This window comes from Oculina patagonica, chromosome 10, assembly GCF_052425735.1.
Source record: "Oculina patagonica isolate OP01 chromosome 10, crgOcupat, whole genome shotgun sequence".
In the NCBI taxonomy this organism is placed as follows: Eukaryota; Metazoa; Cnidaria; class Anthozoa; order Scleractinia; family Oculinidae; genus Oculina; species Oculina patagonica.
Genome location: NC_135767.1, coordinates 18,369,919 through 18,382,567, shown reverse-complemented (window position 1 = coordinate 18,382,567; position 12,649 = coordinate 18,369,919). Strand labels below are relative to the sequence as shown.

The window sequence follows — 12,649 nt, the reverse complement described above, 5'->3', positions numbered from 1 at the left end:
GTAGGCCCGGGTCTAGAAATTTTTCAGCTCAGTAGTGTTGTTAAAATGTATAATGATAGAAAAAATTCAGGCTGAGACGCTTTTAAAATGAAATAAAAAGCAATATTTGTAACGTACATTAGCGTTAGATATTTTACAATTATCCTTTTGCGATAAGATCATGGCTCGTCGATCAAGTGCAAACTCGGGAGCCTTCAAGACTAGCCAGGTGACAGACAAACCCACAATGGCATACGCCGAAAAAGACAAGTGCGTTTATTTTGGCCAGAATGAGTGAAAACTCGCACAATTCCTTCCTATGAAATGTTATAATTTAGGTGCTATGAAATACACATAACATAAGCAGAAACTGAGTGAAGGAGAACTTATTTTCGAGAGTCTTGATCCAAAAATATTTCCGCAGCAGACTTCCTCCGTCCCATTCCCCTTGAAAAGCGACCCTTGCAGCCAATTGACCTGGCCTACAAGTCTTCAAAAAGCTGGCTACGCCCCTGGAAGGTAATACTTACTAGTTGATGGTGTTTCAATTCTCTTGACTTCTTTTCTTATCACAACATGAAGAAGTTTGATTTTGATCAGTGTCAAGAATTAAAATATCATTTTCAACTCGGAAAATAGCGAAGCCATTTCCAAGTTTTGGTGAGCAGGAAAAATATTCACTCCCTCGCTCCGTCTAATTCTGTCAGATCCTGTTAAACATTTTGTTTAGTAATCCGCTTACTAGTGTTCTTACTAGTATATCTTTTAATTTCAATATTAATTGAAACAACGGGACACGTGAAAATGGGGGTTCTTACATGAAGCGAAACCAAAACAAGCTGTAATTGGTTATTTTAAAAAAGACGCTTACACTAGTGAGCGGATAAAGAAATTGTTTAACAGGATCTGACAGAATAAGAAGGAGCGAAGAAACCAATAAGCGAGGGAGTAAATATTGTTCCTGCTCACCAAACCTCGGAAATGGCTTTGCTATTTTTTCAAGTTCAAAATGATATTAAACTCTTGACACTGATCAAAACCAAACCTCTCCATGTTGTGTTAACCAAAAAAGTAGAGAGAATAGAGAGACCCATCAACCAATAAATATTTCCTTCAAACCATTTCTGTCCACTCAAAAACCCTTTGCGTCGGGATCAATAAATTCAAAGGTGATTGATACAGAAATGTGACATTTTATATTTGTTCACTCCAATGCCTATTTACTTGTGACAAAAAAGAAAATGTTTAATTTCATATTTTGTATATTCGTGGACTCCACCCTTACAGCACTTTTCAAAATCAAATTGGTTCTGTTCGTTACGTTAAAATTTGAAAATACAACGCTTTGAAATGGAAAAACATTTGATTTATTTCTAGGAGTTTTTCAAAATGACTTGCCTTCAGTTAAGCTTTGAGCACAGCTGCCGAATAAGAAATTATGACATTGCGTGCAAAGAAGAAAAAAAAACTAGATGACGCAAAATCAATCGATACAGCCAGAAGAACCTTTGTCGACAGCCTTTTCAAATTGGCTTCAATCTGCAATTACCGGTTGCAAATCCCCTTATATTTGTATATTTTAAACCATTGTGGTACATTCTTTTCTTCAGCCATTGTTAAAGAATACTTTCATTTTCGGATCTGAATTCAAGTGCATCATAAATTCCGGTTACGTGTACTGAAGATTAGAAATTGCTAAACACTTAATAAAAGTTTGCTAAATGAAATGATATAAATGTAAATTTTAATTGATAAATTTGTCATCAAGCGATTAAAGTATTATGCCAATGCAAGAAACACAATACCATCTTAACCAAAGATTATTCTACATAAAGCTAAATTGTACTCAACTAAGTAGGGAAAAGCAAAATGTGAGAAACGTTCAGAAGAACACCAGAGACTCGCGAAGATGAATCTCACCACAGACAACATCTCACTACTTAGTTGTGGTTCGGCATTTCTTCCTATAACTCCTGCAAAAGTTTCTCCCAATGTTCGCACTCTAGTAATTGTCAGACTCGTCGTTAACGCTCTCACCTGTCCTCTCATCATTTTTCTGAACATCCTGGTGATGGTGGCAGTGAAAACCAAGCGACAGCTTCGCACCGAGTCTAACGTTGCACTCGCCTGTTTAGCCACAACTGACCTGGTAGTTGGACTAGTTGCCCAGCCTTTGCAGATAGCCAGCGTAAGTTTACTTCTAAAGGGTGAAGATAACATTTTTTGCACTCTAACAGACGTATCATTGGCTGTTACTAGCAAATGTCTGGTGGCTTCGTTTACTCATCTACTTTTGATGAGTGCAGAGCGTTATGTCGCGATAAAACATCCCTTCGCACACGAGAACCAGGTAACTGAAGTTCGTATCATCATAGCCTCTTGTCTGGCGTGGTCTGTTGCCATCATTCTTCCCGCGGAATTGGCAAACAGAAAAATCGTGACAATATTAGCAAGTTCTGTAATACTGTTTCTCTTTTTCCCCGCCATAATTTACTTTAATGTTGCTGTATATAAGGAAGTCCGCCGCAGCGAGAAACAAATTGCTGCGAATCAAGTTTCCTTAGAAGCCAAGGAGAAGCTACTCAAGAACAAGAAAGCTTTTTACACGACAACTATTGTACTAGCTGTAATTTTCCTGTGCTATATTCCAGTACGTTTTTGTGCTGTTATTGTTGTTTCCTTTAAGGACAGAATTCCTGCTAATGTAGGGCATACAGTTTTGCTTCTATTTGCTTTACTGCCAGTACTAAATTCGTTGTTTAATCCGTTGATTTACGCTGTTAGAATAAGATATTTTCGCGTAGCTTTCATTCAGTTGCTATCAAGAAAAAACATTGCACGAGCTGAGGAACTTGAAAGGAAAATCTTTGGACCAAGTCAGATTGGAGTCATAGCTAATGTCGAACAAGGACAAAATAGGGCTAGCCGAGAAGAAGATGAGCAACAAGGAAATGAGACATTGAACAATGGACATGCAACTACAGTGCGAACACAGCCGCAAGAGGAATATACAGAGACACCCCTGTGAGGACATTTCTAACCATATTCGAAACAAAAACCCTTTCAAAGATTCAGTTCATTTAATCGTTTTTTGATCGGTGAAACAAACTTACCAAAAAATACCATTTGTACATTACTTAGAGAGAGAGAGAGGAATAAAGAAAATATTTTTGTAGTCTACTCATCTGTGACGTGTTTTCTTTATCTTTTTTGGCTTCTTACATTAGGAAAATTCCATGAGCGATGTTTAAAATTGTATTTTTTTTTTCTCGCAATATATTCATGAAAAAGCGAAACACACCTTCTGGACAGCTGTTTCACGCAAAACAAAAAAATTACTCTTTATTTTTCTTGCTTTTTCTGTTCTTGCTTTTCTTGCTTATTTATAGCTTCCAACGTTTTCAAAAAATGTCAAAGGCGAAAATATTTCAGTTTCGAAAAGATTTTCAAATTTTCTTGCCGTTAGTTAATTCCCGTTAGGGCAACTGAAAAAAGGTTATAATTTTTGTGAAATTACTGGCGCAATAATAAGCATAGTATATTATATTTCGTGTATTTTTTTTTAGTGTTCTGTTACTAAAATGAGTAATTTCGCGTCTATGTTGTTTTGTTCAAGGTATTTTTTCTAGAAAAGAAGAGAGAGGTGAAATAATTTTCGTGTAACTGCCGGTGTAATTAGCATTCTGCCCAAAGCCGCTATAGACACTCAAAAGTAAAGTGTATTTCGATAAATTCAAAGCTTTTCAAACTACGTCTTGAATATGTACTTCCCACTAAATTTCCGTTCTCTTTTAACTATTGTTCGGCATTGTTTCGTCAAGAAAAAACATCTTTGATGAATGCCCTCCACTTCGCCTCTACATTTAAATACTTTCAGTAAAAAAAAAAACTCAGTTTATCGCGTTTCTCTATCGCAGCGAAAGAAACACATGCATATAGACGACCCAGCAGAAATGTAATTTTACTCGAGTATTTGTTATGGATAAACTTAATTGCAATAACGTTGTCATAGAAAAAGAAAGATGAAGAAAGGAAAAGAGGAATTAATTAGCCGGGTGTATGTTAAAATTTATTCGAAGAAATGGGGTCGCCCACTACCTCTCGGAACGAGTTAATTCATTGGTTCTTAAAACAATAGGTAACAGGTGACAACAATGCCCCTAGCCCTGAATAACAATAGAGGTAGTGTTTACAGCGGGTGAATGAAAATAGAGGTTCCAGAGAGGTAATGTCTTACTGAAGAAATGTAATGGCCTGATACACGTAAATCAATTTTACATGATTAAGATGTGTGTCGCGGACTTACCGCGATGAACTGGGGCAGAGTAAAGGCCAGGTTACGGAAAGAAAGGCCTGGTTACCTGCTCAACTTGTGACTTTTTTTGACAACGTGGTTTACGAACGAGTGTGGACATTTTTCGTGTGATACTTTAGATAATTTGTAGTGACATTTGGACCATTTGAAGTTCTGTTGTTAGACTCGGCAATATGTGATTCTCACCTCGGCAACATGTGGTAGCAGAGCGAGGTTATAAAACCTTTCAAACGTGGAAAATGAGTGGATGTATTCGTCAGCGTTTGGGCCCGACGAAGAAGCGACTGAAGGATCGAATCGAACAGGTTGAAACCTTCCTTCAACAAGATGTTTCTCTGGATGAAACCGAGTACAAAGCCAACCAATTACTCCTCAAGTTGGAGAGAAATCTCGAAACTTATAAAGATTTACTGGAACAGCTACAAGAGGCATGCAAAGAGGACGAAGCTAAAAGCCAGCGACTGGAAAGTGAGATGGAAGACTTCAGTGTTCTCGCGCTTGATGGAGACGAAGCTATTTGCGATCTTAAAACACTTCTGATTAATATTGCCAAACGAAAACAGCAGACAACTGAAAATGAGGGAAGAGAAAAGGAAAGAGCTCATCAAAGAGAACTTCAAATGGAAAAACTTCAACAAGAGAAGGATCTTCAACTGGCAAAACTAAACCAAGAGAAAGAGATTCAAATGGAAAAGATGAAACTGGAATTGGAAATGTTGAAGCAGAATGAAATAGACAAACAGCGTGAACATGAAATAAAGAAATTGGAAGTGGAATTGGAGGCTAAGAGAAAATTGGTTCAAACTGAGCAGGAAATGGAACTCAAAAGAGCGACTACAGATACAGAACTTAAGATGAAAGCAGAAATGGAACAAAAACGTCTTGAATTGGAAAAAGAATTTGGCACTCCAATTACTCGTCACACTCCCACTATCAAGCTTCCCAAACTGGAACTTCAAAAATTCAATGGAGATGTCCTGAAATGGCAGGAATTTTGGGATTCATTTGACGCCTCCATTCACGGAAATCCAAATCTTCAACCTGTGGACAAATTCAACTATTTGAAAATTGAATTGGAAGGAGCTGCAAGTGCAGTTATCTCTGGGCTGGAGCTAACTAACTCCAACTATGAAGTGGCAATAAATTTACTTCAAGAGAGATTTGGGAGACAAGATATCAGGATGGATGCTCACTACTCAGCGTTGATGGATCTTCCTATCTCTTCACCTTTCACTGCTAAACTCCGTGAAACCTATGACACGATTGAGAAGCATCTTCGTTCTCTTAAAGCCCTTGGTGAGAATGTGGAACAGCCACATTTCGTTTTTCTGATTAAATCAAAGCTGCCAAAGGAAGTTGTGTCCCGTATGGAAGAGTACAAAGATATGGAGGAGAAATGGACGGTGGAAAGCATCCGAAAAGCTTTCAAACGTTATGTTTGTGCTCAAGAGGTTGGTGAGCGTCAAACTCCATTGATTTATAGTCCTGAAGACCAAGATACTAAAATGAAGTCTCAGAACCAGAAATCACTGTTTGCGAAATGGCCTGGAGTTACAACTACTGGGGCTTTACTTTCTGGAAATGCAGTATCTTCCACTAAAGGTCAAACATTAGGCTGTTTTTACTGCCAAAGAAAGGATCACTGGAGTGACCAGTGTAAAACGTATCCAACTGTTGAGTCAAGAAAGGCAAAAATCAAAGGAAAATGTTTCATCTGTTTAAAGCCAAATCATTTACTGAAAGAATGCAAGGTTAGCAAACCATGTTTCCACTGCAAAAGAGTTAAAAATCACCACAGAAGTCTTTGCCCAAGAAGGTTTTCTTCTACTGAGGAAAATAAAACTGAAAGTTCGTTATTGGTTTCTGGCGAACAAGTACTTATGCAGACTGCACTGACAGATACTGTGAACCTCGAGACTTCAAAGAAGCTGCCTACCCGACTTTTGCTAGATTGTGGAAGCCAGAGAACCTACATAAGTGAGGATTTAGTAAATAAACTTCAACTGAAGCCCAGCAATTCTGAAATCCTAACTGTCTTCACGTTTGGCTCCACGAAGCCCAAGGAACTTAAAACTACACTGGTTGAACTTGGTTTGAAATTAAAGAATGGAGAGACAATGAACATTCAAGCAAATGTAGTTCCAAAGATTACTGGAATGATTCAGAGGTCACCTGTCAATTCTGAGCAGTTTGACCCCCTTGTAAGGGGACATGAACTTGCTAACACTCTCCCAAATGAACTAGAGGTATCAAGTGTGGAATTGCTGATTGGAAATGACTACTACAGTGATTTGGTTTTGCCAGAAAGGAAGAAAGTGAGACCTGGACTGTACTTGCTTGGATCTCATCTTGGTTGGATTCTCTCTGGTCGACTGCCAACTGAAGAAACTAAAACGTCAGAAATTTCCTCCACCACTATGCATCCCACCCGAGCAGCAGCTACCCAAGCAAGGCAACTGATGCAGAATCTCCTTTCCTCGGAAATCGGAACTTTCTCCTGGGGGAGTGTCGCGGACTTACCGCGATGAACTGGGGCAGAGTAAAGGCCAGGTTACGGAAAGAAAGGCCTGGTTACCTGCTCAACTTGTGACTTTTTTTGACAACGTGGTTTACGAACGAGTGTGGACATTTTTCGTGTGATACTTTAGATAATTTGTAGTGACATTTGGACCATTTGAAGTTCTGTTGTTAGACTCGGCAATATGTGATTCTCACCTCGGCAACAATGTGTACAGATAAAAACTCGTGGGTTTCCTGTAAATGCTACCAGTTATGACGATTAAGCTAATAAATTCCTATTAACCTTTTTCATTTTTCTTTTTAATATGACAACGTTATTGTAAATAGGCGTATCTTTTAATTTCAATATTAATTGAAACAAACAAACACGAAAAAATAAGGGGTTCTTACATTAAGCGAAACCAAAACAAGTCGTACTTTATTGGTGCTTAATTTCGCGGGTCTTAAATTTTGCGTTTTTCGCGAAGGATTCACAAAATTTAAGCCCCGCGAAATTTTAAGAAGAGAAACTTAATAGAAGAATTAAATCACAGAAAAAAAAATTAACATGTACCAACCATAACATATACAAGATATGTATCGACAAAACATTGTCGCGAACTACGTACTAAGACAATGCGTATCCACGTTGTAATACATTGAAACTTCAATTTTCAAATATGCGTTTTGCTTGTTCCAGTTTATGTAGAAAATTTTAGAAAGTTGAGGCTTTATGAAAAATAAAATGAAGTTGAGAACGCTTGAATCGTGATTTTTTTTTAAATGTTTTTTTCATATTTGCCTATTGAAATCGCCAAAAAAAACCTTGCGAAATACTGTCTCGCCAAAATCGCGAAATAAGTACCAATAAGATAATTGGTTGGGAAGCTTACACTAGTGAACAGATTAACAAAATGTTTAAGGGGATTTGACAGAATTAGACAGAGTGAAGGAGCGAGGGAGTTACTATTGGCTCTGCTCACCAGAACTCGGAGATGGTTTTGCTATTTTCCGAGTGAAAAATGATATTTTAATTCTTGACACTGATCAAAATCAAATTTCTTCATGTTGTGTTAAGCAAAGAAGTAAAGAGAATTGAGAAAACCATCAACTAGTGAATATTACCGTAATGATTCAATTTAGCGCCCTCCTTCAAATAAGCGCCCCCCTCCGAATAAGCGCCCCCCTTCGACTGTGTTTTTGTCAATAAGCGCCCCTATTCCAATTAGCGCCCCCGTTCTAATAAGCGTCCCCATTCTTATAAACCGTTATAAGCGCCCCTATTCTAATAATCGCCTCTATTGTGGATAACTGCCTCTACTGAAGTGATCGACGTCGAAAAGATAAACTTATGAACATTCACCATATCGTACGTACATATTATATTAACTGCAAAATGGAACAATTCTTTCAAAAGTAACTAAAATTTCAACAATTTGTTACTGTTACAGTTTCTGTTTTTGTTAGTTATCTTAATATTTCTTAAAGTTTTGTTTCAAACATTTGGTCGTTTCTCAAAAAATTAAATAAGCGCCCTGTCCCGAATAAGCGCCCTGACTCGAATAAGCGCCCTCCCTTGAGGTGCCAAAAGTAAATAAGCGCCCCAGGCGCTAAATCGAATCATTACGGTACCTTCAAACTATTTCTGTCCACTCAAATACCCTTTGTGTCGGGATCAATAAATTCAAAGGTGATTGAAACAGAAGTGTGACATTGTATATTTGTCCACTCCAATGCCTACTTACTTGTGATTGAAAAAGAAAACGTTTAATTTCATATTTTGTATATTCGTGGACTCCACCCTTACAGCACTTTCCAAAATCAAATTGGTTCTGTACGTTACGTTAAAATTTGAAAACACAACGCTTTGAAATGGAAAAACATTATTTGATTTATTTATAGGAGTTTTTCAAAATGACTTGCCTTCAGTTAAGCTTTGAGTAAAGCCGCCGAATAAGAAATTATCTCATTACGTGCTAAAAAGAAGAAAGAAAACGAGATGACGCAAAATCAATCGATACCGCCTGAAAAACCCTTGTCGACAGCCTTTTCAAATTGGCTTCAATTACCGGTTGCAAATCCCCTTATGTTTTGAATATTTTAAACCATTGTGGTACATTCTTTTCATAAGCCATTGTTAAAGAGTACTTTCATTTTCGGATCTGAATTCAAGTGCATCATAAATTCCGGTTACGTGTACAGATAATTAGGAATTACTAAACACTTAATAAAAGTTTGCTAAATGAAATGATATAAATGTAAATTTTAGTTGATAAATTTGTCATCAAGCGATTAAAGTATTATGCCAATGCAAGAGAATACATAACAACGTAACCAAAGATTATTCTACATAAAGCTAAATTGCACTCAACTAAGTAGAGAAAAGCAAAACGTGAGAAACGATCACAAGAACACCAGAGACTCGCGAAGATGAATCACACCACAGACAACACCACATTACTTAGTTGTGGTTTGGCATTTCTTCCTATAACTCCTGCAAAAGTTTCTCCCAATGTTCGCACTGTATTTATTGTCAGACTCGTCGTTAACGCTCTCACCTGTCCTCTCATCATTTTTCTGAACATCCTGGTGATGGTGGCAGTGAAAACCAAACGACAGCTTCGCACCGAGTCTAACGTAGCACTCGCCTGTTTAGCCACAACTGACCTGGTAGTTGGACTAGTTGCCCAGCCTTTGCTGGTCGCCAGCGAAAGTTTACTTCTAAAGGGTGAAGATAACATTTTTTGCACTCTAGCAGACATATCATTGGCTGTTACTAGCAAATGTCTGGTGGCTTCGTTTACTCATCTACTTTTGATGAGTGCAGAGCGTTATGTCGCGATAAAACATCCCTTCGCACACGAGAACCTGGTTACTGAAGTTCGTATCATCATAGCCTCTGGTCTGGCCTGGTCTGTTGCCATCATTCTTCCCGCAGAAGATCTCTTGATGGCAAAGAGAAAAATCGTGACAATATTAGCGAATTCTGTAATACTGTTTCTCTTTTTCCCCGCCATAATTTACTTTAATGTTGTGGTGTACAAGGAAGTCCGCCGCAACGAGAAACAAATTGCTGCAAATCAAGTTTCCTTAGAAGCCAGGGAGAAGCTACTCAAGAACAAGAAAGCTTTTTGCACGACAACTATTGTACTATTTGTAATTTTCCTGTGCTATATTCCAGCGCGTTTCTGTGGCGTCATTCTTGTTTCCTTTAAGGACAGAATTCCTGCTAATGTAGGGCATATTGCTTTTTTTCTATTTGCTTTACTGCCAGTGCTGAATTCGTTGTTTAATCCGTTGATTTACGCTGTTAGAATGAGATATTTTCGTGTAGCTTTCATTCAGTTGTTATCAAGAAAAAACATTGCACAAGCTGAGGAACTTGAAAGGAACATCTTTGGACCAAGACAGATTGGAGTCATAGCTAATGTTGAACAAGAACAAAATAGAGCTAGCCGAGAAGAAGATGAGCAACAAGGAAATGAGACATTGAATAATGGATGTGCAACTACAGTGCGAACACAGCCGCAAGAGGAATATGAAGAAATACCTCTGTGAGGACGTTTCAGTCTAACCATATTCGAAACAAAGATCCTTTAATTTCAAAGATCGTTAAATCGTTTGTGATCGGTGAAACAAACTTTCAAAAATAATGCCAGTTGTATAGTACTAAGAGAGAGAGAGAGGAAAAAAGAATTAAAACATATGTCAAAGCATGTGAAAACTGGATGAAAACAAATGCAAGTTTAACTCTAGCGTTTCGACTCTAAATATTTCAACATATTTCAATTTTAAAAGGGTTATTGACCTTGTTTAATTTGGATGTGGTTGTATCTTTAATTTTATTCATCTCTTAAAACAAAATTAAAATACCCTGACAAAAGATATCAGAGAGAATGTTAAAAGACAAAACCTTATGTAGGTACGTTCCATGCATATAGTAAACATCATATTTTTCCCTCTTTAGTGAAAAGCTTACATATTATTTTCTTTATGAATAAAACTGATTAAGGTCATTGCCCTGAAATAGAACTGAACACAATGTTTTAACCAAACTTCGCTTACTGGTTTATTACGTTAAGGGAACTTAAATTTTGATATAAAAAAGGGGGGTCACCAGATTCGTTTAGTAGCAGGAAGACCTTGTATATCCCATATAATTCCTTTAAAATTCCTCTGCGAGTACTAGCAAAGTACACGTTTTTAGCGATAATTTATTTTTCAAACACAAGAATTGATCTGTTTTCATTTTACAGAAAGAATTTGATCACTACACCCAAAATATGGAAAAAGATTGATAGGTCACCAGACTCGTTTACGAGAGAGCGACAATTTACTTCTCTCGCGGGCTAAGCCACATAGAAAAAGCCGCCATTTTGTTTATGTGCGCGTGCCCTCGCGCGCGCTTATTAGGCGTAACATTCTGCGCAGTAAGGGTGCGCAATGCAATACCGGGCAATGACCTTAAAATTCGAATGGTAGTGAGGAAAAGAAGGAGGCGCTGGGGAAAAAAGCCAAAACCTTTTCATCACTGACGTTTTTTGTTTCAAGAAGGACGAAACTTCCTTGAGCGAAGTTTAAAAATCGAATTTATTTTTCTCGCTAAATGGCGGATGAAATCTTTTCCTTTTTACACGTGAACTTCACTGTCAATATTAACAGCTGATACACAACCTCTGAACAGCTGTTCCACGCAAAACAAAAAATTTTATGCTCAATTTTTTCTTGTTTCATTTCTAGCTTTTAACGTTTTCAAAAAATGGCAAAAATATTAGCTCCTGACAAGATGTTAAAAATTGTCTTGCCGTTAGTTAATTCCTCTTAGAGGAGCCGACAAAAAAAGAAACAATTGTTGTGCAATTACTTAGGCGCAGTAAATAATTAAGTATTCGTTAGTTTTTTCCAGAAAGGGCAAAAGTTGCGCGGTTTGTTCTGCAATAGCGAAGCGCGCGAGTGACGTCACGACTCAGACAAGACTCAGACAAACAAACCGAAATGGCGGACGATTTAAACACTTTCTGAAGCAGCCAGTATTCCTAAAACACTTTCTTAAGTAGCCGGTATGTCTAAAACACTTTTACAAAACAAAAAACTTCGCCTAGATTCCTTCTATTTCTCTCAGAACACGTTGATGTTTTTTAGCCTTGTGGCGGTTATATTCATTTGGGTTATATGCTTCTGTTTGCATTCTATTTTTAGACCTCGTGCGCTTCGCTATTCGTTTCTTTTGTTTTCTTTTTGGCAAGTCTTTTTTTTCTATTTTTGATTGAGTTGCCGTTTGTTTATCGCCCATCAGGGCAAATGATTGAAGATTTAAGAGAAATAATTTTCGTGTAACTGCCGATGTATTTAGTATTCTGACCAAAGCTACTAGACACTCAAAATGTATTTTTTGATAAAGCTTTTCAAACTAAGGGCTGAATATCTATTCACCACTAAATTTCCGTTCTCTTATAGCCATTGTTTAAGATTAATTTGTTTCGCTAAAAACATCTTTGATGAAGTGGCTTTCACTTCAGCTCTACGTTTTCTTTTCAGTTTAAAAAAATGGGTTCGTTGGTTTCCATCTCATCTTAACAGGAACACAGATACACCACAGAAACGTAACTTAACTTTCCTATTTCTTTAGAAGTATCTTTTAATTTCAATATTAATTGGAAAAATAAAATATCCGTGTCAATGAAGCAGTTTCGGTTAATTAAACTCAGCGAAGGGACCTTATTCAACTGAGATATTAAGAGGAAATCCGCCAGGACTTCGAGTAGTTATTGGACAAAATTATGTACCAAAACTATTTACACCTGATTGCAAGCTTTTGTGTTACTGCTTTAAATATCTTATCGAAAGAAATCTTTT

General features: G+C 37.4%; 2 protein-coding genes across 3 annotated transcripts; both read left to right on the top strand.

Moving 5' to 3' along the window:
- The first annotated feature begins 1,870 nt into the window (after window positions 1–1,870).
- Window positions 1,871–3,057, top strand: LOC144667164 (beta-1 adrenergic receptor-like). 2 transcript variants are annotated; one of them, XM_078528558.1, is made up of 2 exons: window positions 1,871–2,866; window positions 2,916–3,057. In XM_078528558.1, exons 1-2 carry the CDS (start codon window positions 1,889–1,891, stop codon window positions 2,940–2,942), a joined length of 1,005 nt encoding a protein of 334 aa, XP_078384684.1. In that variant the 5' UTR covers window positions 1,871–1,888; the 3' UTR covers window positions 2,943–3,057. The 2 variants fall into 2 exon arrangements, with proteins under 2 accessions (XP_078384684.1, XP_078384683.1); XM_078528557.1 differs by having other exon boundaries at window positions 1,871–3,057.
- A 6,166-nt stretch (window positions 3,058–9,223) lies between these two features.
- On the top strand, window positions 9,224–10,351 carry LOC144667522 (beta-1 adrenergic receptor-like). The gene has a single exon (XM_078528949.1). The coding sequence runs from the start codon at window positions 9,224–9,226 to the stop codon at window positions 10,349–10,351; it is 1,128 nt and encodes a 375-aa protein (XP_078385075.1).
- Window positions 10,352–12,649: the final 2,298 nt, after the last annotated feature.